Source organism: Miniopterus schreibersii, assembly GCF_964146895.1.
Source record: "Miniopterus schreibersii genome assembly, chromosome: 18".
In the NCBI taxonomy this organism is placed as follows: domain Eukaryota; kingdom Metazoa; phylum Chordata; class Mammalia; order Chiroptera; family Miniopteridae; genus Miniopterus; species Miniopterus schreibersii.
Genome location: NC_138121.1, coordinates 7034763 through 7057098, shown reverse-complemented (window position 1 = coordinate 7057098; position 22336 = coordinate 7034763). Strand labels below are relative to the sequence as shown.

At 55.6% G+C, this 22336-nt stretch overlaps 4 protein-coding genes across 10 annotated transcripts in view; 1 reads left to right on the top strand and 3 right to left on the bottom strand.

Annotated features, from left to right (window-relative positions):
- The window catches only part of MEGF8 (multiple EGF like domains 8), a 40120-nt gene extending 34978 nt beyond the window's left edge, over positions 1 to 5142 (bottom strand). For both annotated transcript variants that reach the window (XM_081117797.1, XM_081117798.1), the window contains exon 1: positions 3851 to 5142. In XM_081117797.1, coding sequence (XP_080973923.1) covers positions 3851 to 4037 — 187 coding nt within the window. In that variant the 5' untranslated portion in view covers positions 4038 to 5142. The remainder of the gene's footprint in view (positions 1 to 3850) is intronic.
- Positions 5143 to 5145: 3 nt separating this feature from the next.
- On the bottom strand, positions 5146 to 13053 carry TMEM145 (transmembrane protein 145; the record flags this gene model as incomplete). 4 transcript variants are annotated; one of them, XM_081117801.1, is made up of 15 exons in its annotated part: positions 12868 to 13053; positions 12065 to 12139; positions 11873 to 11950; positions 11705 to 11791; positions 11511 to 11612; positions 11327 to 11411; positions 11147 to 11218; positions 10967 to 11035; positions 10567 to 10647; positions 10408 to 10486; positions 10164 to 10257; positions 9264 to 9436; positions 8660 to 8780; positions 6449 to 6655; positions 5146 to 5958 (listed from the first exon to the last, which is right to left on the bottom strand). In XM_081117801.1, the coding sequence occupies exons 1-15, from the start codon at positions 12985 to 12987 to the stop codon at positions 5710 to 5712; spliced, it is 1692 nt and encodes a 563-aa protein (XP_080973927.1). In that variant the 5' UTR covers positions 12988 to 13053. The 4 variants fall into 4 exon arrangements, with proteins under 4 accessions (XP_080973927.1, XP_080973928.1, XP_080973925.1 ...); XM_081117802.1 differs by having other exon boundaries at positions 5146 to 5489; XM_081117799.1 differs by lacking the exon at positions 9264 to 9436.
- A 1777-nt stretch (positions 13054 to 14830) lies between these two features.
- Positions 14831 to 16067, bottom strand: PRR19 (proline rich 19; the record flags this gene model as incomplete). The annotated part of the gene is made up of 2 exons (XM_081119637.1): positions 14831 to 15362; positions 15449 to 16067. The coding sequence occupies 2 exons, from the start codon at positions 16065 to 16067 to the stop codon at positions 14896 to 14898; spliced, it is 1086 nt and encodes a 361-aa protein (XP_080975763.1). The 3' UTR covers positions 14831 to 14895.
- A 2667-nt stretch (positions 16068 to 18734) lies between these two features.
- PAFAH1B3 (platelet activating factor acetylhydrolase 1b catalytic subunit 3) lies at positions 18735 to 21464 on the top strand. Of its 3 annotated transcripts, XM_081119634.1 has the most exons (6): positions 18735 to 18897; positions 18987 to 19380; positions 19571 to 19660; positions 20288 to 20404; positions 20481 to 20603; positions 21140 to 21464. In XM_081119634.1, exons 2-6 carry the CDS (start codon positions 19303 to 19305, stop codon positions 21425 to 21427), a joined length of 696 nt encoding a protein of 231 aa, XP_080975760.1. In that variant the 5' UTR covers positions 18735 to 18897; positions 18987 to 19302; the 3' UTR covers positions 21428 to 21464. The 3 variants fall into 3 exon arrangements, with proteins under 3 accessions (XP_080975760.1, XP_080975762.1, XP_080975761.1); XM_081119636.1 differs by lacking the exon at positions 20481 to 20603; XM_081119635.1 differs by lacking the exon at positions 18735 to 18897 and having other exon boundaries at positions 18951 to 19380.
- The last annotated feature ends 872 nt before the right edge of the window (positions 21465 to 22336 follow it).

Genomic DNA, 22336 nt, shown 5'->3' with positions numbered 1-22336 from the left:
TACCTGAGCTGTGTAAAATGCTCCTTCTCAGAACACAGCTGTCATGCTAAAAAAAGCCAAAGCCACATGAAGGGGCCACATGTAGGCATTCCAGCTGACAGCCCCAGCTGAGCTTCCAGCTGACAGCCAGAATCAACTGCCAGCCCTGGGTGGGAGCCTTCTTGGATGTCCGGCCCAGGTGAGTGAGTGTTCAGATGACTGCAGCCCCAGCTGACACATGACTGTGCCTGCGTGAGAGGCAATAATGCACATAAAGTGCTTAATAGGGCCTAGTGCTTTCTAAGTGCCACAACTTCTAGCACTGTCACTATTCTTACTCTCTGCCAGGTCCTGGTTCCAGAAGGCCCTCTCATTCCACATCTCACACTAAGGGCTCAGGGAAGTTTTCTGGGCTAGGGAAAGTAGACTTGAGTTCCAGCTCTGCTCCTGACCTGCTGGAAGACCCTGGACCAGCCCTTTCCTCCATGCCACTGATTCGACTCATCCACATACTGGAGATGCTCATCGAGCACTCACTAGCTGTGTGATCTTGGCCAGTGTCATGAACTCTCTGAGCCTCAGTTTCCTGAATGTAAAATGGGGATAAGTCTTCCCACCCACTAAGGCTAAAGTGGAGATTTGAGATGGTGACACTAACGTGCCAGTGCAGACCTTGTCCTCTCACCAGGACCACTGATTAATCTCCTTCCTGGCCCCCCAGCCTCCCATCTTGCCCTGACATGGATCCCTGAGTGATCTTCCTAACTCGACATCTGGCCCTGACCATCCCCTGCTCAAAAGCCCTCTATGGCTCCCACCATCACCAGGAGAAAGTCCAGCTCTCTAACCTGACATCTGAAGTCTCACTTTGTCTCACATCACCCCACTGCTTGCAGCTCTACCAGGAGTTGGGCCTTTACATATGCTTCTCCCCCTGTATGGGAGCACACTCTCCCTTCCTGCTAGCAAGTTTCCCCATCTCCTCCAGGAAGCCTTCCCTGATACCCCCTGGCTGGGTTAAGTGGTCCTCTTAGGGGTTCTTACTTCCCATTATAACTTTCATTCTTCTGGGCCAGCACCATCTGTAACCAGGTCTGCCTCCCCTGCAGCTGATGAGGCCCAAAGGGCAGGGCCTGGGCCTAACGCATCTTGGGGCCCCTCCCCGATGTTGCCTAGCACAGAGCCTGGCACTGAGCAAGAGCCTGGGAAATGCTGAATGAAGGAACGAGGAAACGCACACAAGACAGAATAATGAAGTTGGCAGCTCTCTCTCAGGCACTGACCAGCGCCCCGGAGAACATCACAACAGACCCAAGCCATGGGCTGGGGAACGCAGAAGAACCATTCAGCCAGACCAGACAAGAAGTCTGTCTTACCGGCCTCAACCAAACTATAAAACTCAAAACAAGTACATCTTTGTTAAGTGCCTGCCAAAGGCAGGCTCACCATCTGCCTTCCCCAAGTTCCTCCCCAAGTTCAAGGTCTCCTGTTTCCACCCAACGTGGGCCCAATCCCCATGCCATCCTGAACAGAGATCCAACCACAAAACCCCCTGCTTTTCAAAAGCAAAAGCCTCTTATTCATGAGGATGGTATGAGGACTAAGTACAATAAAGTGTGAAAGTGGTACAGAAGGAAGTGGTTCGGTGGCTTATTTCTTTAATAGCTAGGGGAATATGTTGGTTCTTAGAGATGCCAGGCTTTAGGAAGAATGGAAGATCAAAGGGGACCTGGAAGTCTCCCAGACTCCTCCCTACCCCAACATCCAGCCAGTTGGTCCCCAAGTCTCACTGGTGGAACTTCACAAGCATCTCTCAGTCCTCTCCCCTCCTCTCCACTTCCTTAGTTTCTGTCCCACCCAGAACTCACCCTCTCCTGCAGGGCTAGCATACCAGGTCCCCAGTCTGCCTCCACCTGGCTTGAGAGTGAAGCCCCACTCCTGCTCAAAATCCTTCTATGGCTCCCCTTCAATCCCAAGAGCAAAGCCAAGCTGCTCGATGTGATACTCAAGGCCCTTCTTTCCCTGCTTCTGGTGTCTTCCTCACCTCCCAGCCAACGGTCCAGTCAGACCAGACATACCAACCCCTTTTGTCTTCATAGAGGCTGTTCTTTTTTCTCACCCAGTAAACTCCTATGCATGCTTCAGAACTCTGCTCCAGTGGCTTCTCCTCTGTGATCCCCAGCAGTGTCCTCTCACTCCCTTATAGGCTCCTCTACCCAACCCTGTACCTCCTTCTGTCTCAGACCTGGGCACACTGTGTCCCCAACCAGGCTGGGGCTCTTCAACGCCAGAGGATGATTTATACCCTCAACACATACACATACTTCCCATTTTGTTCTCACCTCCGAGACAGAAATGGCCCCTAAAGCTGGTGACAGATATACATGCCCAAGAAACATGCATCATCCATACCCCACACAACAGCCATAGATAAATAACACATAAAACATAAATTAGATCATGTCCTTCTCCAGTTCAAAGCCCCTGCATGGCTCCCCAGTACCCCAGGATAAAAACCAAACTCCATAGCCTGCAAAGGGAGGCCCTATAAGATCCAGGCCCTGTCACACCTCTGGCCTTTGGCCAGGACCTACTCTGGGGGACCCCCACCTCTCCTTAGAGGCCAGCTCCTACATCCACTGCCAACAGAAGCCTTCCTGGACTTCTCTGGCCACTGACTGCCTTTGGACTTCTCTTCTACCTCCCTCCTGCCCTCAGGACACAGCTCAAAATCACAAGGTCCTATACCCTCTGCCTCCCCTCAACCCTCAGCTTCTGGCTCATGGTTTATCTCCTTGTATTCTGTGTTCTAGTACACTGCATTTCTACTTCCTCAAAAACACCATACCCACCTGCATCCAGGCCTTTGTATGGGCTGTTCTTGCCTGAAATGCCCTTGTGCTCCCTCCTACACATGCCTCTGGTCTCAGTTATCACCCAGGCTAAGTTAGACATTTTCGCTGGGCTTCCCACTTCTCGTGGGTAAGTTTGTTTCCCCTACTGGACTAGAAGCCCATGAGGGTAGGGCTGGGGCCCTTGCACAGGCTGTTCCCTCTTCTTGGACTGCTCTTCCTCCTCCTCCTGGCGGATTCCTATAGGTCCTTTAGGTCTCAGTTCAGACATCTCCTCCAGGAAGCCCTCTCTGCTGTCCTTGGTCCCCAGGTCAGGCATCTCTTCTGAGATCCCCCACACCTATGGGGCTCCTCCATCACAGTACCAACCACTCTGCACTATCATTGTCCATTAATGTGTTTGTCTCCCCCACAGGATCCCAAGCCTCAAGTCATCGGGGACTGCTGGGACTGCCTTGGTCTCTGCTATGTCCCAGTAGCAAATACAGTATCTGGCACATGAATGATGGAGAAAAATGTTTTTTATTGAAGTACTTTAAAAATGACAACAGTAATAATCCTAATACCATGTACTGAGCGTTTACTATTCGCCAGGAATGTTAAAAACTTGTTCTCATTTTATCCCAACAACTCTGTGAGGTGGGTACTATTATTATTCCCACTTGGGGAGAGGGAAAGCTGAACCTCAGAAAAAGGAAGCCACCTTCCCAAATTCACAAAGCTAGTTAGAAGTGGAAATGAAATGTGAAGCAAGATGGTTGGGCTCAGAGCCCGACGTTCTAACAATTACTCACAATACCCCTCATTGATGCTGGGAGCTTGTAACTGTCCATCGGAGTCTGAGAGTAACTCCCCCAACAGACTTCAAGGCCTTGCAGGGCAGGGCCCAGGTGGGCTGCTTTTTAGAGCAAAGGGCCTGGACCAGAAAAGGACTCTGGGAATGTGGTGAATGGATGAATGAGTGCACAAATGAAGGAATTAGCAAACGACTGGTGTGTGACCCACACCGCCCCACTCACCCTCGATGAGCCACTCGCAATTGCCATTGACGCTGTAGTTGCCTGCACCATCCGTCACGAAGCCTGGGGCCTCCCGCAGCACTTGCCGCTGCCCCTTGCAGTCCCCCGCCCAGGCCCGAGGGGACAGCGGCCCCAGCACTGCCAAAGATAGAGCCAGCACGGCGGCCAGAGCCCGGCCCAGGGCCATCGCCGCCTCCGGCACTGACCCTTACAGACGGAGCGGACCCTCCACCGGTGCGAGGCCCTGAAAACGCGACGTCTATGGACGAGACATGGCCTTGTAGACCGGGGAGGGCCAGGAGTCGCAGTCCCGGCGAAGGGAACCGCCGCTGTTGACAGGCTCTGGAAGTCGAGGGGTGGGCCCTATAGACCCATGATAGGCCCTGTAAACGGGGTTGCTATGGACAGGGCCGACCCCTAGGGACCGTGGGAGTCCCTTATAGACACAGGCCCCCATAGGCTGGTTGACCCCATACACGGTGTCCAGCAATTACAGAGGCAGACCGCTGCAGGCCGAAACGGACCTTAGAGAGGGGTGGGTCCTCAGGGGGCGAGGGGCCCTACAGCCGGGCGAGGGCCTCCATAGCGGGTGCAGACCAGGCCGGGATGGTCCGGGAGAGACTTCAGCCGGGGGCGGAGCCCGTCCTCCAGGGTTCGGGCCTGGACCGCAACGCCTCACTCCCTCGCTCACCCACCCGCGCCTCCCTCCAGAGCCGGATAAGCCAGATCACAGAGACGAGGGGACGCTCGGGCCAGAGCGGCCCTGGGAGGCCGGCTGGGTGGGCGAGGGGCGGGGCCAAACTGCCGCGGTGGAAGGACTGGGACTGGGAGAGGAGGCGAGAAGCCGCGGAGCCGTAGGTCAGAGCGGCCATGGGAGGACTGCGTAACACCAAACTCTACACCTCCACAAAGGAGATTTCCGGAACTGTCCCCGCCCATTCATCCCCAGGCGCATGCGCAGCATTGACCGTCTAGGCCCGTGAAGAGAGAATTGCACATGCGCAATGCTAAAATCGTTACCCAAACTCGGGGTGCAGCTGACTGAGCAATGTGCCACTGGAGGGCGCCTCTACCTGACTGGGGAAGAGAAAGTAAAAATAAGGGAGCTGTGCGGTAAGAGGACTAGCTGATTCGTATCTTCAGTGCTCTCAGATTCAGGATAGAGGTCAGGTTATCCAGGCCTCTCCCAAAATGCCATTTCACAGGTGGACACACTGAGGTCCCGAGCCTGGAACGGTTCTTGCTCAGCCCCGTCTCTGAGCACCATCAATATAAAAAAGGCCATCATATAGATAAAAACTCAACTAATCCTCTTTATTTTGGCAACAAGGGAAAAAAGTCTTTCTTCCGAGGACCTGAGGGAGGGCCCTCGGGATGGAGATGGGGATGGACAGAGCACGGGTCCGAGGTGACAGGGACCCAAGGGAAGTTTTCAGAGTCGAAACCAGCTTCACAATATCCGTCCCGGGAGCAGTGGCTCGGGGTCGCGGAGTCCTCCTGGAGCGTCCCACGGGCAGGGTCCCGGCGATCCTCACTGGTGTTCCGGGGTCCAGCGGGGTCAGAGGTCTCGGAGGGGGCCAGGGGGCCGGAGGTCACGGAACAGCGGGAGCCCGGAATCCGGCGCCGCTCGGGGCAGGGGCTGAGGGAGGGGACGGGGAGAGCGGCTCCCGCGGGACCGTTTGGCACAAGAGTCGGGGGGAGGGGAGGAGTGGGACACCGCGCACCCCTAACTGGGCGCGCGGGATGGGAAGGGTCGGGAAGGCCTGGGATGGCCGAGCCCTGGGGCTGGGACAGAACGGGGGTCCAGAGCCCGGCCGGGGCCCGGCGCGCGGCCCATGGGGCAGGGGCAGGCTGGGGTGTCAGACCGGGGGTGCAGTGCCCCCGGCCGTGCGCATGCTGAAGTATTCGGTGAAGCCGGTGTGCGGCGACGCCGTCTGGGGCACGAGTGGCTGGTAGGGCGGCGTCGAGCCATCCCAGCTCGGGTCGGCCGCTTTGGGGAACCGAGCGAGAGGGGGCGGGGAGGCCGCGCCGGGCTCGGCCATGGTCACCACGCGGCCCCTCGGGGCCGCCGCCGCCGCCACCGCCGTCTCCTCCACCTGCTTCCCGGCCTGGGAGGGGGGTCAGGGTCAGAGGCCGTCCGGGACCCACGGGGGGCAGATGCGGCCCCGAAGGCCCGTCCCCCTCCCCCCGGAGAATCCCCCTCCCCAGGTGTGGGCGCCTGTGTCAGTCAGGGAAGGAGCGGGTTGTGGGGCGCCTGGGCAGCGGGGCCAGATACTCGAGGGGTGGCGTCGGGGCGCGCGGGGCGAACTCCGGCGGCGGCGGGGGAGAGCTACGGAAGGCGAGCGGAGGGGCGAGCGGCGGGGGCACCGCGCGCGGCGTCTGCGGGGGCGTGCGCAATAGCGCCAGGACCCAGTCCGGCAGGGTAGGCGCGGGCGCCGGGGGACGGTCGCGACGCGGCATTGGGGCGCGGGGTGTGCGAAAGGCTGGGGGTGGGCTCAGGCGCCTGGGCGAGGGGGGAGGCGGCGGGGCGGGGAGCGGGGTCAAGTACTCCAGGGGCGGCGCCAGCAGCTCCTCAGGCGCCGGGGGCGCGGGGCTTACGGAGGAGGCGGGCGGGGGGATGGAGAAGAGCTCCGTGAAGTTGGGCACCGAGTCGCTGATGAACGTCACGTTCCCATAGACGTGCTGCGGGAAGGCCTTGTCTGCGGATTCGCTGCTTCCCGGGCCCGGGGCACCAGCCGAGGCTATCTGCGACGTGCGCACGTGGTAGGGGAAGTTCTTGTTGGCCGCTGAAGGGCGCGTCATGATCTGCGGCGAGGGGCCAGGTGCAGGTTGAAGACTCACTGTCCTGGCCTCAGATTGTCTCCATAAACGTGGAGTCCCCTGAACTTGCAATCCCTCACGCTTGCCTGCAACCCTTCAAATAGATTAGTCGCTTCCTGTGGGCTCTCACAGTGCCCTGGGCTCTGACCTTTTTCCTCCACCACAGCTCTTTACTCTGCCGATGCTTCCTCCCTGATCGCTGAGTTATTACTGACTAGTTAAGCTTCAGCGTCCTGCGCTGTGCAGTATGATAGCCACTAGCCACATGTGGCTACTTAAATTTAAGTTAATCAAAATTAAACTAATTTTTTTGTTTCTCAGTCACACTAGCCATATTTAAGTGCTCAATGGCCACATATGGATAGTAGCTATCATGTTGGACAGCAAAAATCAGAATATTTTCATAAACACAGAAAATTCAATTGAACTAGCAGACTCTGAATGTTAACTCCATGAGGGCAGGAAGTTGACTGTTGTGTTCCCTACTGAATCCCCAATACTTTCTTGAACAGTACTTGGCACATATAAGCTCTCAATAAGTATTGGCTGAATGTTGAGATGTCTCCCCAGTTAGTCTGGCAGAAAGGTGGGGACTTGGTGTGACTCTAGTACTGCACCCTGGAAGCCCAGCATGACCCCTTTAAGGTAGTGCTGAATAAATAAATAAGGAGCTGAAACCAACCAGCAGCGGAATGTCAGCAGTGGAGCTGTGCTGATCTAATGTGAGCATTTTTAGGAACAAAACTGACTGAAGGTGAAATATAGAAGGAAGAGCACAGTGTTTGGTGTTCTGAGCCTGCACCCCACCTCAGCCCCACAGTTCACTGAGTGTGGGTCGGGGGCACGTTGATTACACTCTCCCCGCCTCACTGAGGAAAAAGGATTGCAGTGCCTACTCAGAAAAATGAGAAAAGGGTGCAGAGCCTGGCCCATGGTGGGTTCTCAGTCATTCTCCTCTCTCTGCCCCTTTCCAATTTCCTGGAGAGCCTGAGGATGGACCATCCCAGGAAGGTGAGACTGTACCTAAGTCCGGCTCTGGGGTAGCGATTAGGGGACCTGGCCCCCTCCCTCAACTGAGTACCTTTCCTACACAGAGCACATGGTAGGCCCCTAGGGTCAGGAGCTGGGGACCTCAGTGATGCCTATTTCCCTTTCATGTCAGATCTGTGGTTGAAGAAGGACCAGGTTCAAAGTCCCTGCCCTGCCACCAAAGGCCTTGGAGCCCTGGCAGGTCACCTGCCTTCTCTGGAACTTAGCTTCCCTTCTTTGTATAGTGGGTTCAATGAGCACTATCCATTCTGTCCTGGAGCTGCTCTGACACTTAAAAAAGAGGGTAGGAATAAATGCATATAGGTGTTCCTAGCATGAAACAAAGGCTGGTTTGATACAGGTGCCCACTGAATGGTAGATGGATGGATAGTGGGTGGATTGATGAATTAATATAAGAACTGTCACCCAGAAGGCTGGATAGGATGTAAACCAGAGGAAAGAAGAGGTTTGCTGCTGGTACCCTCCTGATGCCATTCAGATCTAGGCCCCTGGAGCCCCAGCCTGGCCTACCCCAGCTGCTTCTTCCCAAACAATGGCCTGTGATGGAATGACAGATATGAGAGAATGTGTGGGTGAAGGGTGGTGTGTAGAGACCGAGAGGACTGGGGAGGCAGTAGGGATACAGAAGGGAAATTCGAGAGTCTGGGGACACAGGGTCAGGAAGGGGAATGGGAGGGGAACAAAGAAAGAAGGTGGGTTGGGGGAAGAGGCCAGACAAAAGATGGGAGAGAGGAACAGAAGAGAGTGGAGTCTGGGGGACACAGGTAGGGTAGCCTGCAGGAACCCAGCAGACTCTCAGTAAGTGTCTATTGAATGACTGAGAGATGAAGTGAAGGAAGTGGATCAAGAGTTCAGAACACAACGTTCAGGCAGGTCGGGGTGGGAGCCTCGTGCATCCTCCGCCTATTGGTGTCCCACCCCACCAGCTGCCATCCTCACCAAGAACACGCCATGAGCATACAAATGGATCCCCAGCTGGATGCCATTGACAATCTTCTCCCGAGCCCACTTGGGGATCCCAAAGTTGGCGATCAGGGCCATGACAGGAACTGCAAAGAACCTGAAAGGGAGGAACTGGATTGGTAGAGACAATGCCCATTCCCTTCACCCACCCCCTGGCCCCAACTCCCCTTCCAGACATGCACACAGGCCCCAGGTGGGTCCCAAACTGGAGGGAAGTTGTGTGACCTTCAGAAGCCAGAGGTTAAAAGGGAGCAAGATTTCCACTAGCCTGGGAAGTTCTGGGGGGCAAGGACTAGGTTGAATTGAACTCAGTTCTACCCCACCCCACATCCCGGCACCTGATAGGAAAATCAATAGATATTTGATGACTGAATTAACATGATAACAACAACTAAGGACCTACTGCATGCCAGATCTGTTTCTAAGCATTTTACATATATAAACTCATTGAACTCTCACAGTGACTCTACGAGGCAGGTACGGTTTCCACCTCTATTAAACAAGTGAGGAAAATGAGGCAGAAGTTAACTGACTTGTGTGAGATCACACAGGGACATACTGGAGGCCCAGCACATCTCACCAGAGGGTGTAGGCAGCAAAGAAGGGCACGTAAAAGGGCTGCTTCTCCGGGAAATGGCGCAAAGAGACAAGCACGGCGTAGCAGAACCACACATAAGCTGCCACCTGCAACCCGATGAGCCCGTAGCCTGCCGGTGACTCATATGTGTACAGTACCTGGCCCGGGTCAAAGAACTGACCCAAAGAAAAGGGTATGTCATAGCCCTGGCCTCCTGCCCTCCTGCCCCCCACCACAGGGATCCCAGACCACACCCCTGGGCACCCAGAGGACAGAAGCAGCAGGAGAACGAGGGATGGAGACAGAAGTGTATAGAGGGAGAGAGGATGGCAAAGATAGGAAGAGAATACATCTGCTACCATGGGCCCAACAGGGGTAGACACTGCCACGGGGAAGCTTTCCATTTGTATCAACTCCACAAAGCAGGTCTTATGATCACCCCACTTCACGGAGGGGAAAACAAGATAAGAGAGATGCCTTTTAGCTGAAGGCAAAGCCAAGATAATATAAAGCCTAGAGGAGCCCCTGGGGTAGGTAAGACCTTCCTAATTTTACAGATGAGAAAACAGGCCCAAAGAGGGGGCCCATCATCTGAGGTCAGCCAGCTGGGAGGTGGGTGAGCAGGAGTGGAATCCAGGTCTAAGTTATTCCTGAACTCTTGGTCATGACATTGAACATAAATGTGACAGACAGTGAGAGACAGAGGGAAGAGGGAGAAGCTATTCAGAGACAGTGAAGAGTGAAGAGGGGAGGAGTGCACTTAGACAGATAGGAAGGTAGGAAATCAGTGGGAGAGAGAGAGAGCCAGGGGTTCAGTATGGAGAAGAGCTAGCAGACAGGTAGAGCAAGCCATGAAAGCTTTGGGTGGGGGGCAGGGCCTGGGCACTGGCTGGTGGGACTCACCTTGGCCTCATAGATAAGCAGCACCACGTGGGTAAGAGTATAGAGGGTCATGTAGACAGACAACTTCACCGAACCTGAGTGGCTGATGCGGCCCCTGGCGGCAGGCCATGAGGGGAGATGGCAGGGGTGGGGCCGTCAGGGAGGAGGGGGTGGCACCCCCCAAACCAGCCCCTATGCCCCCACCCTACCCCCGGCCCAGCCACTCCCCCATCCCCAGCACTCCATCCCAACCCAGCCTGGGCACCGTGTCACTGTGAATCCCTTCCCCAGAAGGATGAGCATCAGCAGGAAGATGAGGAAGCTGGAGGAGAAGAGCAGCTTGGCTGGGAGAAGGGAGGAGAGGGCGACTCAGACACGGAGGCAGCTGAGCCCGAGTACCTGCCCTGGCCCACATCATTCTCACCCAAGATCTTCAGACTCTCGTTGCCAATGCCATCAGTGGCATACTGGCCCCAGTAGATGCAGAAAAACAGGAGACTCAGAACTGGGGGGAGGATGGGCAGAGAAAGGAAAGAACAGAAACTGGTTTTGGGGCATCACTGATCCCTAGCACTGTGATCTAGGTGACCACAGCCCTCCTCTGCCCCCATCAGGATTCCAGGCAGCTCACTGACCTTCTAGGAGACCAGGAGTCCAGGACCCCAGCCTCCTCCTCCCTCAGACCTGAAGTCCTGCCCTCCTACCCCCTCCCCTCTCAGACCCAGGAGTCCAGGTTTTCAGCCCCTTCTCCCTCAGGCCCAGATGTCTGGGCCTCAGGTCCCTCCTCTCACAGAACTCAAAAGTCGAGATACTCTAAACCTCACCCTCTACTCCGGCTGCGGCCATAAACATTTTATAAGTCGTGTGGAGCAACTGACGACCTTTCAGCAAATCTAGAAGGGGGTTAGGGGAAGACTGTTCGCAGACAGGAAGGGAGAGCAGCTTATCTCCCCCAACCTTGCCCCCCCACCCCCATATCTCCCCCCACCATGTGCTGGACTCACATCCAAAGTAACAGGAGAGGAAGAATATGAGGATGAAGATAAGGAGGAAAGTCATATCTGTCTCCAGGATCCCTGGCAATTCGGTGGACGGAGAAAACAGTTCGGTCAGGCTGGTGTCCAACAAGCACTGAGCTCTGGGCTCCCTCAAATATCCTGGCTTCTGGGTCCCCATATGCTCACCAAACTCATCAGCAGAGAAATGCCGCGTCCAGAAAGACTTGCCATTGGTGAGGACCATCTCATACTCCAGCTGCAGCCCATCTCCCTGTGGGGAGCGTGGAGGCCTAAGGAGGGCCCTGGGTAGGTAGGGGATTGGCGGGAAGGCAAGGAGGAAAAGACCCAGGTGGCCAGGACAGCCCCTTACCCCACACTTGCTGAGTGCGATGTACCACCACCTTTCACGCACTGAGCGGAAGCTGCGGCCACTGGAGCAGCTCAAGTAGCGGGTTCCCTCCTCTGACACCACCTGGGGAGGAGCGAGAAGGCTGAAGCCTGTCTGAACTGTCCTCAGGCCCTTGACCTTCAGCACCTGCCCACTCCCCCAGGCTGGGCCCATACCTGACAGCCTGACCAGGCATACTGCGTGGTGAGGTTGATGACCTGGTTGTTCTCAGGCCTGATCACTGACTCCTTGGCCAGGCAGTCCTGGGGAAGACAGGGACGTGCTCACTCCCTGGCCAGTCTTGACCTTCTCCCGCTCCCGTCCACCCTCCTTACAGCCCTCACCTTGTCCCCTGCCTTGTACACAGCTGGCCACTGGGATGGGTCATCAAAATAGAGAAGGATGTTCTGACAGCACTTGGCCTGCAGGCCCAGAGATTTTGAGGTTTAGTGGAGTGAGGACGCTGGGGCAGCCCTTGCCTCGGGAGGCCGAGGGAACAGCCAGCCTCAGTGTGGGAGTGGTTGGGGAAGGCTCACCTCAGGGTATCGGAAACGGAAGTCCAGTCGTCCGTAATCCGAGAGGAAGCAAAATCTTGTCAGGAACACCCAGTCCTGGGAAAGGGCCCCAGTCAGACCCTCTTCCCAGTCCTTTGAGAACTCTACCCCATAGACCCTCAACTTTTCTTCCCTACCCTCCACCTGGTTTCCAAAGAAGCATAAGGGGAACAAGTCATCCAAAATTCTTCCATGATCCCTTCACCTTGGCTCCAGGATTTCTGTCTCAGTTGCCTCCTCCCCTCAAACACTTTTCCCATTTCCCAGGCTCCCTGAGAAAGACCCTGGAGGGCCAGATACCCATCCTGGCCTCCTTCCGTCCCAGACACCATCAGACTGACCTCCCCCCAGTTATCCACGCCCCGCCCACGGTTCCAGAGACCACCCCGTGCTGGGCAATAATCCAAGTGGCCCTCTCGCGGTCTAGAGCCAGAGCGTGAACTCCAGGCTCTCCGAGTAGTAAAAAGTGCTGTCCCTTCAGCACCACCTCGGTGTCCTCTTACCCCCACCACAAACTCCGACTCTCCCACCCCGGCCCCCTCCCCGCCCAGCTCTGACCTCAATGTCCCTCCTACAACTGCAGAGTCTCAAGTCTCGTCTTGACCCCACAGCCCCCCTCAGGCTCAACCCCGACCCAGTCCCCCATTTCCCCCGGCCCCCTCCCCACCCGGCCCCCGGCGCCCGACGGAGAGGGGCGGCAGGGGGCGGGGCAGTCCCTTCCCCCTCCCCTCCCCCTCTTCCCCCGGGGGCCCAGCGGGCGGCAGGGGAGGGCCTGGCACGCTCACCTCCTTGGAGCTGAGGTTGCCCCGCACGTACTTGGCCCGGGCGCGGGGGGGCAGTGGCAGCAGCAGCAGCAGCAGCGGCGGCAGCAGGCGGCACAGAGCGGGCGCGCGTGGGGGCTCCATTCCGCCCGCCCTGGCCCCGGCCCCGGCTCCGCTCGGGCTCCCGCTCCGGCCCGGCGACGGCGGCGAGAGCGAGCAGGCAGACCGGCGCGCGCCCCCGATTAAAGGGGCCGCTGGGCGCTGCGGTCCCCACCCCCTCCTTCGGGATGGGCCAGGCGGGCCCCTTTCCAAACCACGTGGGAGGGGACGCCCCTTTCCCATCCTCTCTACCCCGCCCCAGCCCCAGTCTTCCCCTCTGGGAGTCTCAGTGATACCTCTTGGCTCCCCGCGTCCTGAACTGAACTCACATTCCCTCTAGCCCTGCCTCCTCCAGACTACCATCTCTGGACCGCCCACAACTCCCAGACCCCAGCTCCATCCTGATGTCCCCTCAATTGGTTCTCAAACTGCTCTTTGATTGTTCATTCCTGCCCCCAAGCCAGCCATCTCCCAACTGGATCCAGCCAGGTGCCAGCGTTCCACGCCTCTTGAACTCTGGGAAGTGCCCACAGAGGGCAAACCACTTGTTCTGGGTCACACAACACGCAGGTGGCAGAGAGCCCTCAACCTCAACCACTATACCCCCCTTCCTGACCCTGTCCTGTGACTGCTTACCAAGATGTGCAAAGGGGTTGCTGTGAAGCAGCAGTGTGAGTCTAGCAGACTCTGAAATGAGTTACTTGGGTTCAAATCCCAGTATTGCCACTTTTTCCCCATAAGACCTCAGCCAAGCCACAGCCTTGTAATCTGATGCAGTCCCCTCCATGCTGGTACCAACCCTAGTTTCCCAGTGGCAACGGGGAACCCTGGAAAAGCTTTACAGAGTAGCATACAAGCCCCTCAGCTAAATTTTCCTGATCAGATTTAAAAACATTTCTAGTTTCATCCCTCCCCCTCCACTGCAGAAAATTTGCTGCTCCACAAAATACTATTTTTTTAAACTTTCTAAATCAAGGGGCCAATCAGGAAACACAAGTGTGTGAAACACTTCCAAGGGAGAGTGTGGGTACCAAGAAAAAAGGGTCTCTGCTACTTTGCTTGAACGGTTGTTTCCAGGAGGAATAATAGGTGGAGTGTTAGATCATTTTCCATTTTTCTTTTTTAGAAGCTAGAAATGCAATTCTTTAAAAAAAAACAACAACAAAACTGTATGACTTATAGCACTAGACAATTCATTCAAAAATTTAAAACATATCGCAGGCCAAAGAAAAGTCTGTGGGCCAGATTCAGGCCTCACCTGCCATTCCTGCATACACATTGTTCCTGTGCCCAGCAGACCAGGAGCCCCTCTATGGCAGGGCCCAGATATGACTCATTCTAGGTCTCAGCAAGGCACACAGATATGGGCTGAATGAAAATGGTCCCATATCTCCTATTCACCCTCTCTAGGCCTTGCACATGCTGTTCTCATGGCCTCAAATGTTCTTTTCCTCCTCTACTAGCAAGTTTCTACCAATCTTGAGAAATACAAGAGTCTGTGTAAGCTCCACTTTGAAGACCTCCTTCATAACTGGGGCAGAGTCATCACCTCCTCCTCAGACTCCCCCAGCCCTCCACCTTTCTCTCCCAGAGGCAAGCACTGGGGCTAGGACTCTCTGTCCCACTGGACTGGGAGTCTCCTGGGGACAGAGCCTATCTCACTCACTCTGGGGCCCTAGCATCACCAGATCGAAGAGTCTGGCCCATAGCTGGCTTCAGTGGGTGTATGTGTTGAACCGACTAAAGCTCCAGGTTTCTCCAGTCTGCTGGCCCCTCAGGCCCTAAGAAGGTGACAAGTGATAGTACTTGCCCCTCCATTTTGGACTCAGAACTGAGAGCTAAGGGAAGCTGTGCTCTCTTGAGTCAGCCACTCACTGAAAATCAAGAGGACCATGAAGAAAGTACTTTATTGAGGTGATTGGGAGTGCTGCTCCTAGCCCAGCATTAACCCCCTTAGTACAGTCTCATGGGTGGAAAGGACCAAGCCTCTGGGCTGCTCTGGGCCACTGCATAGGAGAGGCTGGGCAGTGGGGCAGGGGGGCTGGGACTCCAGTCCAGGGCAGAGGTTCGGGGAAACAAGGGGGATGGTGGCTGAGGCAGAGGCTGTGGTCTGCTGACCCCACAGGGCCAGGGAGGGGGTGGTGTGGCTACCAGCCAGATGCTTTTTAGCAGGTCAAATGCTGTTGGGGGGGCCCAGGCTGCCGCAGATGCCACAGATGTCGAAGGCAATGAAGGCAATGTGGGTGGCCAAGGACCTTTTGGTGGTGCCAAGCTCACCCTGTGTGTAGTGGGAGCGCTGGAGGTGTGAGGCATGGCAAAGGGGAATTCCTTTGTCCCCTGTCTCCTCCTCTGCCTTCCTTGCCTTGGGGCCTGCTCAGGGTTGTTGATCCTTCGTCTCTCAGGGCCCCCAGGCTTGGTCCCTGGCATAGAGGAAAGAAGCATGGGGAACAGCTGAGCTAAAACAGACAAAGGGAAGGAGAACACAGAGGGCAGGAGGTGAGCTCACCTGACAAGGGTGGCTGGCAGCCCTGGAGCACCAGGGTAAGGTCAGGCACACAGCCATGGCAGGCCTGTAAGGTACCCAGGATGGCATCCCTGGCCTCTTGTACTAGGTTCCTCCTGGGGAAGGCCTGTGGCAGAATCAGCTGGCTCTGCAGCTCCCCCAGCAGCTGCCCCAAGCCTGGGGCCTCTGGGGGAGTAGGTGGGCCTGGGCCTGAGTCTCCAGGCACCTGGTTCTCCTTGCCCCTTGACTGTGGGGCTGGTTCTTGGGCCCTGCCTGGGCTTGGGGAAGGCTTGGTGGGTAGTGTGGGGGTGCCTGGCTCCAGGGACCCACTGCTAAGCAGCCGTGCCACGTCCAGAGATTTCACCTCATGGTTGAAGAGACCCCGGTGCTCCCGGCTTAGCCTGCCCTGGGTTATAACCACGAGCTTGGGAGCAGTAGGGGCCACAGCATCCTGGAGGTCCATGGGTGGATTCCGACTGGCCACAGGAGGATCCTGATGGGACAATGACCGTCGGTTGCCCACCAGGGCTTCATTACGCTCCCGCCTGGTCTTCCGACGGTGGACCCGACCAGGTCTCTCAGCCCTCTGGAAAGACTGGGTGACTGGCCCCCGAGGGTCCATAGGGTCCTGGAAAATAAATAAAGGGTGGTTATCAGCATACAGATAAGTCAGGGACTAAAAGTGAGTAGTGAAAAGAAGAGATGGCTTGGGGTGAGGTGGGAGACAAGATGTGAGAGAGGGAGTGGGCAGAGAGGGATTGGAAAAGGCTTGGGTACTCGCTTTGGCAGCACATATAATAAAATTGGAAAAGGCTTGTTCTGGGAAGGAGTCATAGGGATAGGGTGAGATCAAGGGAGTCACAGTGAATGGGAAGATTTACAGGAAGGGTTACAGGGAAGAGGGAAAAGAGGAAATAGCTAAAAGATGGAGGATGGGGAAGGGATCATGAGACTGGAGGGATCTGGAGAACCAAAAAGGGATTTTGGACAGAAAGAAATCCTGGGGTACAGAAGGAACTGGAGAACGCAGAAAGTAGAGAGAGATGGTAGAGAAGGAAAAGCAGGAGAGACAGACAGCAGAAGAGAAGTTGTACAGAGAAAACCTGGAGGACACAGAAAGGGCGACAGCGGAGCTATCAGGGACTGAGGCTGGTCACGGGATGGGGGGGCTCGAGGGGTTGGGAGACTTGGGTTGGAGAGGGTGCGAGGGTGGGGCAGTTGAGGCAGCAAAGGGGGATACGGTTGGTGGGGTAGGGACGGGAGAGGGCCCCCTCACCTTCTTCTGCCCCAACGAACCCGGCCCCTTGCCCCCCAGCCCACCCCACCTGGCTGTGGGGTGCAATGGCTCCTATTCCGGAGGTGACCCCAGCTCACTACGCCCCGGAGCTCTCCTGGGCCTAGGGCCTCCTGCGCATGCGTGTGCACCTCTCCCTTGCCCTTTGACTTCTCTGCGTCTTAGAGGCCTGAGGCTCAGAAGCACGTGCCAGGGCCCAGAATGCCCGTTGTAGCCCCGCCCCTCTCAGCCTCACATTAGGAAACCTGCCATTTGTCCTTAGGCACCTCCCAGCCACCAATTGGCTATAAGGTCCACTAGGCCCTCCCCCTTCCCGAATCTGATTGGTTTAGAAGTCTATAAGCGGACTTTAGGTCTGTAGCACGTGAAATCAGGCGTGGCTCAAGGTGCAGAAGAGCCAGCCGGGCCCCCACGGTGGTCACAGACATCATCCCTAGAGAATCTGTTTAATGTCACCATTCGGAGTTGGTGTGTGGGACTAGGTTCAAACGTCCAGACTGGCACATTTAAGCTGTGTGAACTTGAATTGTGAAACTACTCAGAGCCTCAGTTTCCTAATCTGTAAAATTGGGTTCATAATAGTACCTCCTTCATACGGTTACTGTAAGTATGAGATGAGACAACATCTAACTTAAAATAGCGCTTCGTGAATGAATGTCTTGAAGCTTTGTTTCTCATTAAGCTTTGCTTCAGGAGCTGCTTCTCTACCTCTCCAACTTGTCTATATACACTTGCCCCTTCAGACTTTAAAATCAAACTATGCCAGGGTATTCTCCATGTCCCAATGAGCTGTATTACCTCTGTAATATTATTTGGCTGACCTTCATGGTCTTTCAAATCCTAACTCAGATACTATTCCTTCTAAGACATCCCCTCACCATCAGAGTCCTCCTCTGCCTCCTCCCCAGAGGTCCCTGATTCCTCCCTTAGTCACAACCTTGATCCTTCCCTCAGCTCTGTGTTTGCATCAGTCTCTCCCAACACACTGGGACAAGGCCAGGACCAGATCCATTAATTTAATATTCATTCAGCAAGTACTTGTGAGCAGCCACAGTATTTGGTACTATGAGTCAGGCCCTGTTCCAGGAAAGTGGATTGAGGCAAAACATAAACAATAGACTCATCTCTGTATTTCAGTATCAACCTGCCTAGAAGGAATGAATAGATAGGAAGGTCCTATCTGGGAATATGGCTAGGCCATTTAGGGGGTATGGGACTCCACACACACCTGGTTCCCAAGAACTGGGAGATCTTGGAAGACTTGAGATCTGAGATTAAGTTGGGGTGGGGGGAAGATCGGCCTTAGGTGGCCTTGTCTGTGGATGTAGGTTTCAGAGTACAGACACACCCAGCTGAAGTTATTGGTTGGCAGTGGGTTTAGGGAGGGGAGCAGAGGCTACAGATCTGCAAGATGAGCTGCTTCGAGGTTTGCCAGGCTGGACCTGGGCCTTGCAGCGTCTCTAATTTCCTCTCTTGTTCTGCACTTTCTTCTAACTCTCTTGCAGGGCCTGTGATGTCTGTAATGCAAAGACGTGTAGTTTAGATTTTATGCCACAAAACTGGTGTTTTTGAGCAGGGGAAGCTCACGAATAGACTCACTAGAATATCTCCTTACAACCGAGCCTCTAATTTAAAAAATATATATACGTTTTCACTGATTTAAGGGAGAGGGAGAGAGAAAAATGTTGATGTGAGAATCATCAATCGGCTGCCTCCTGCTCGCCCCCTACTGGGGATGGAGCCCCCAACTCGAGCAAGTGCCCTGACCCGGAATGAAATCGGCGACCTTTTGGTACATTGGAGGACGCTGAACCAACTGACCCACACGGGCCTGGGCTGAGCCTCTCATTTTTGCCATTTTCCTTTTCTCTCCCCCAACATCAGTAGAAAATGGGAGCGTCTCCTCCTATCCAGAAGCGTATGAGCCACCCCTCCAAGGTTTCCAAGAATGGACTCGTCCACTCACTCCCCTCCCCCCCCCACGTGAATGGGGACACACACAGAGGGAGTAGGAGAGAGGAGAGGGAGGGAGGGAAGGGGGGAGAGAGAGAGGGAGAGAGAGAGAAATAGTCCCTTCCGCAGATTTTTCGCCGTTCAGCAAATGGTTTGTTCCCGCGAGGCAGGGCTCTACATTTTCCCCGCCCACTCGGCCTTTCAGGTACTTCGCCCCTCCCCGTGGCGCCGAGTGGTTGGTTCCTCCCGCCTCCCCCCACGGGTGCCGGATGGTCTCGTCTTCCCTGTCCCCAGGTGCTGGAGTACAGTGGCCGCCGCCGAAGAGGCCGGGGAGTGGGAAGCGCCCCAGCGGGAAGCGCCGGACGAGCTCACTGTGCGGCCGCCGTGGGGAAGCAGGGCTTCCCGACCCACCTCTCCTCCTAAGTGAAGGTTTCCGCCTCTGGAGAGGAGGCGGCGCCTGGGATCCGCCTCCGTCCGCTGCTGGATTGCGGGCGTCCGGACGGTCCATTGTTGCCTGGAGGGGTAGGGGTGGGTGTGGTGGAGCTATCTCCTCTGGGAACGCTGCGGGGCCGACTTCGCTGGCTCATCCTGCAGAAGCTCCGACGCCGACATGAGCGGAGAGGAGAACCCAGCCAGCAAGCCCACGCCTGTGCAGGACGTTCAGGGCGACGGACGCTGGATGTCCCTGGTGAGCCACCCCGCCCACGGTAATCGGGAGTCAGGGGTGGGGGCCGGGGCTCAGGAGTTCAGCCGGTTCGCACCGCTCTCACTACCTGATTGGGAAACTGAGGGCAGTTGGGGTGGTGCTGCCTAAGGAAGCAGGGCCGGGCAGGCCCAGGAGCGAGGGTGCCATAATTCTCCCTTGTTCGTCCCCGAAGCACCATCGGTTCGTGGCTGACAGCAAAGATAAAGAACCCGAAGTCGTCTTCATCGGGGACTCCTTGGTCCAGCTAATGCATCAGTGCGAGGTGAGCCCGTCTCCCTACTCCTGTCCCACCCAGGCCTGCCCTCACTGACTCCTGGACCAGACCTCAGGCCAGGCGGCATATGCGGTACACAAAATAACCTCAGGTAGCAGTGCCCAGCGCCCAGAATCTCTAAGGTACAGCATTCTACTGAGAAGGAAGTGTGTGCCCTGGCTTTGTCAGGCTGGTGTTGTATAATAGTGAGACTTAAAATGAGGCTTTCCTGCAAGATTGACTAAAGTGAGGTTCTTTATTGTATGGAGACATACAGTAAACCTATAGTCCTTTCCACAAAGTGATGGCCAACTGTAATAGCTCTCCACAAAGCGGGCTGGGGTATATCTTTCCACTAAGCAAGGTTAAACTCGCAACAGCTTTCCTCAAAGTGAGGTTTAACCATTGTTTCAACGCAAAGCTCAAGCAGAATGGTTTCCATAAAGTGAGTCTTGCTTCTTTGGGGTTCCAAGAATATAATAGGTTTCCATAAAGTAAGGTTTGACCATACTGGGGTTTGCTCAAGCTGAGATTTAACCAGACTGCTTCCATGAAGAGAGGCTCTTCCGTAATGATATCTGGTTAACAAACGAACCCAGACGATGCCCCCGTGCCCACACCACTTCTTGCCCACAGATCTGGCGGGAGCTCTTCTCTCCTCTGCATGCACTTAACTTTGGCATTGGCGGCGATGGCACACAGCACGTACTATGGCGGCTGGAGAATGGGGAGCTTGAACACATCCGGCCCAAGGTGAGCAGGGCTTGGGTGGGCAGCTAAAGCCCCCTTAGCCTGCCCCCTCACCACTGCTCCATGCCTCTCTTTCCAGATTGTGGTGGTCTGGGTGGGTACAAACAACCATGGGCACACAGCAGAGCAGGTGGCTGGTGGAATCAAGGCCATCGTGCAACTGGTGAACCAGCGGCAGCCCCAGGCCCGGGTCGTGGTACTGGTAAGAGAGTGCAAGGGTGGGGAAGGAAGGTTGGCAGTGTTCTGAGACCCCCTCAGGTGTAGCCATAGCTGGCATGATTCTGGGTAGCTTGGCACAGAGCAGTGGCTCTTAGAATTTCACATTGAAGCTTGCTACATCCCTCAGAGCAGCTGTGAATAGGACGTGGTCAGGGGCCAATCAGGTCCTTTTGCCCAGGGACATGCTAGAGATTCTGGGATGTTAAAACTCAGTAAATAGCCAAAAGTTGTCAGCCATTCCCAGGGTGACTCTAAGCTGTATCACTTAAAGCTGGGGAATTCCCTCCTCTGAAAGAGGGATTGACTCCTTGCCATTTTGTCAACATTTTTATAAGGCTGTTGTTGCTGAATGGGGTCTCAGACAAGGCATCAGAAAGTACCGTTCCAATCCCCGTTTCCCATCCCTCGTGTATTTAGCATGAGGACTTCATCATGGGGGTTGGAGAAGTTTGGCAGAGATGCTAGTAGGACCCAGGTTGTGACGGGATATCTCCCCACAACTCTTGGTGCCCTCCTCAGGGCCTGCTTCCGAGGGGCCAGCACCCTAACCCACTTCGTGAGAAAAACCGACAGGTGAACGAGCTGGTACGAGCAGCGTTGGCTGGCCACCCACGAGCCCACTTCCTGGATGCTGACCCTGGCTTTGTGCACTCAGATGGTACCATAAGCCACCATGACATGTATGATTACCTGCACCTGAGCCGCCTGGGCTACACACCTGTTTGCCGGACCCTGCACTCCCTGCTTCTGCGCCTGCTGGCCCAAGACCAGGGTCAGGGTGTCCCTCTGCCAGAGCCCACACTCTAAGCATTGCTTTCCTGCAACATTAAACTGTTGTTCTTCAGTCTCCTGTCCCACTTTCTGCTTTATGGCCAAGCCCATCTGGGTACCTCAGCCTCAACTCTAATCCCCATGACCCTGCAGCTCTGCAGGATCTTCCGTTTCTGCCCAAAGCAGGCATCACCCATCTATCAAGGCATTCCGGTCCTTGTCAAGTATGGTGGATTTATACTATCACAATAGTGCTCCAGGCAGGCACTACCAATCAGTAACACTAGGTGAAACAAGCTTGCTAACACTACCCTATAGGATCAGGGTCAAGAAAGAGTTCTGGGAACATAGTAGCCTAATGCAGTCTTCTAATCTTTGCACATACCGTTCTTCTGGCTGGTGCTCTGGAAGCTTCCAGACCCTCCCACCCCCAACAGCCATCCCTCCACACAGGGTATAGGCATCTCTTTCAGCTGAGCACTATCCACTGGCAGAGATGAGTACTAACCCAGGAGGCCCCTGGCCTGGCTGCAGTGCTAGCTCAGGCCACGTGGGGGCAGCAGGGGGTCACTCTGAGGACAGCACTGTACTTGGGACAGTGCCGCGAGGTCTGAGACCAGACGTGTCACTGTCCCCAGATCCAACTGGAACTTCGAGGGTAAACTGCCCTTGCACATCTAGGCCTTCCCCAAGCCCATGCATACTAGATGGCTGAGAAAGAGGCAGAGATGTCACAGCTCCTTGAGCACTAGACCTAGACAGAGAGGCTGCCCAGCCTACAGTGGGTCAGGGACCTCAAGTCATCGGGTCTTTCTGATGTTGGGAGGAAGTAGTCCTGGCATTGCTCTCACCTCACTGGGGGGAAAGAAGATAGCTCCATGGCCATCCAGTGATACAACTTGTACAACCAACACCCCTCCCTTTCAAGTGGGCAGCTACACAGTT

What these genes read in the sequence shown, in the direction of transcription:
- PAFAH1B3 (XM_081119634.1), top strand. Translation starts at nt 19,303, where the DNA reads ATGAGCGGAGAGGAGAACCCAGCCAGCAAGCCCACGCCTGTGCAGGAC. An exon ending in AGCTAATGCATCAGTGCGAG is followed by an intron (nt 19,661 to 20,287) that starts GTGAGCCCGTCT and finishes TCTTGCCCACAG; the next exon opens with ATCTGGCGGGAGCTCTTCTC. An exon ending in TTGAACACATCCGGCCCAAG is followed by an intron (nt 20,405 to 20,480) that starts GTGAGCAGGGCT and finishes CTCTCTTTCCAG; the next exon opens with ATTGTGGTGGTCTGGGTGGG.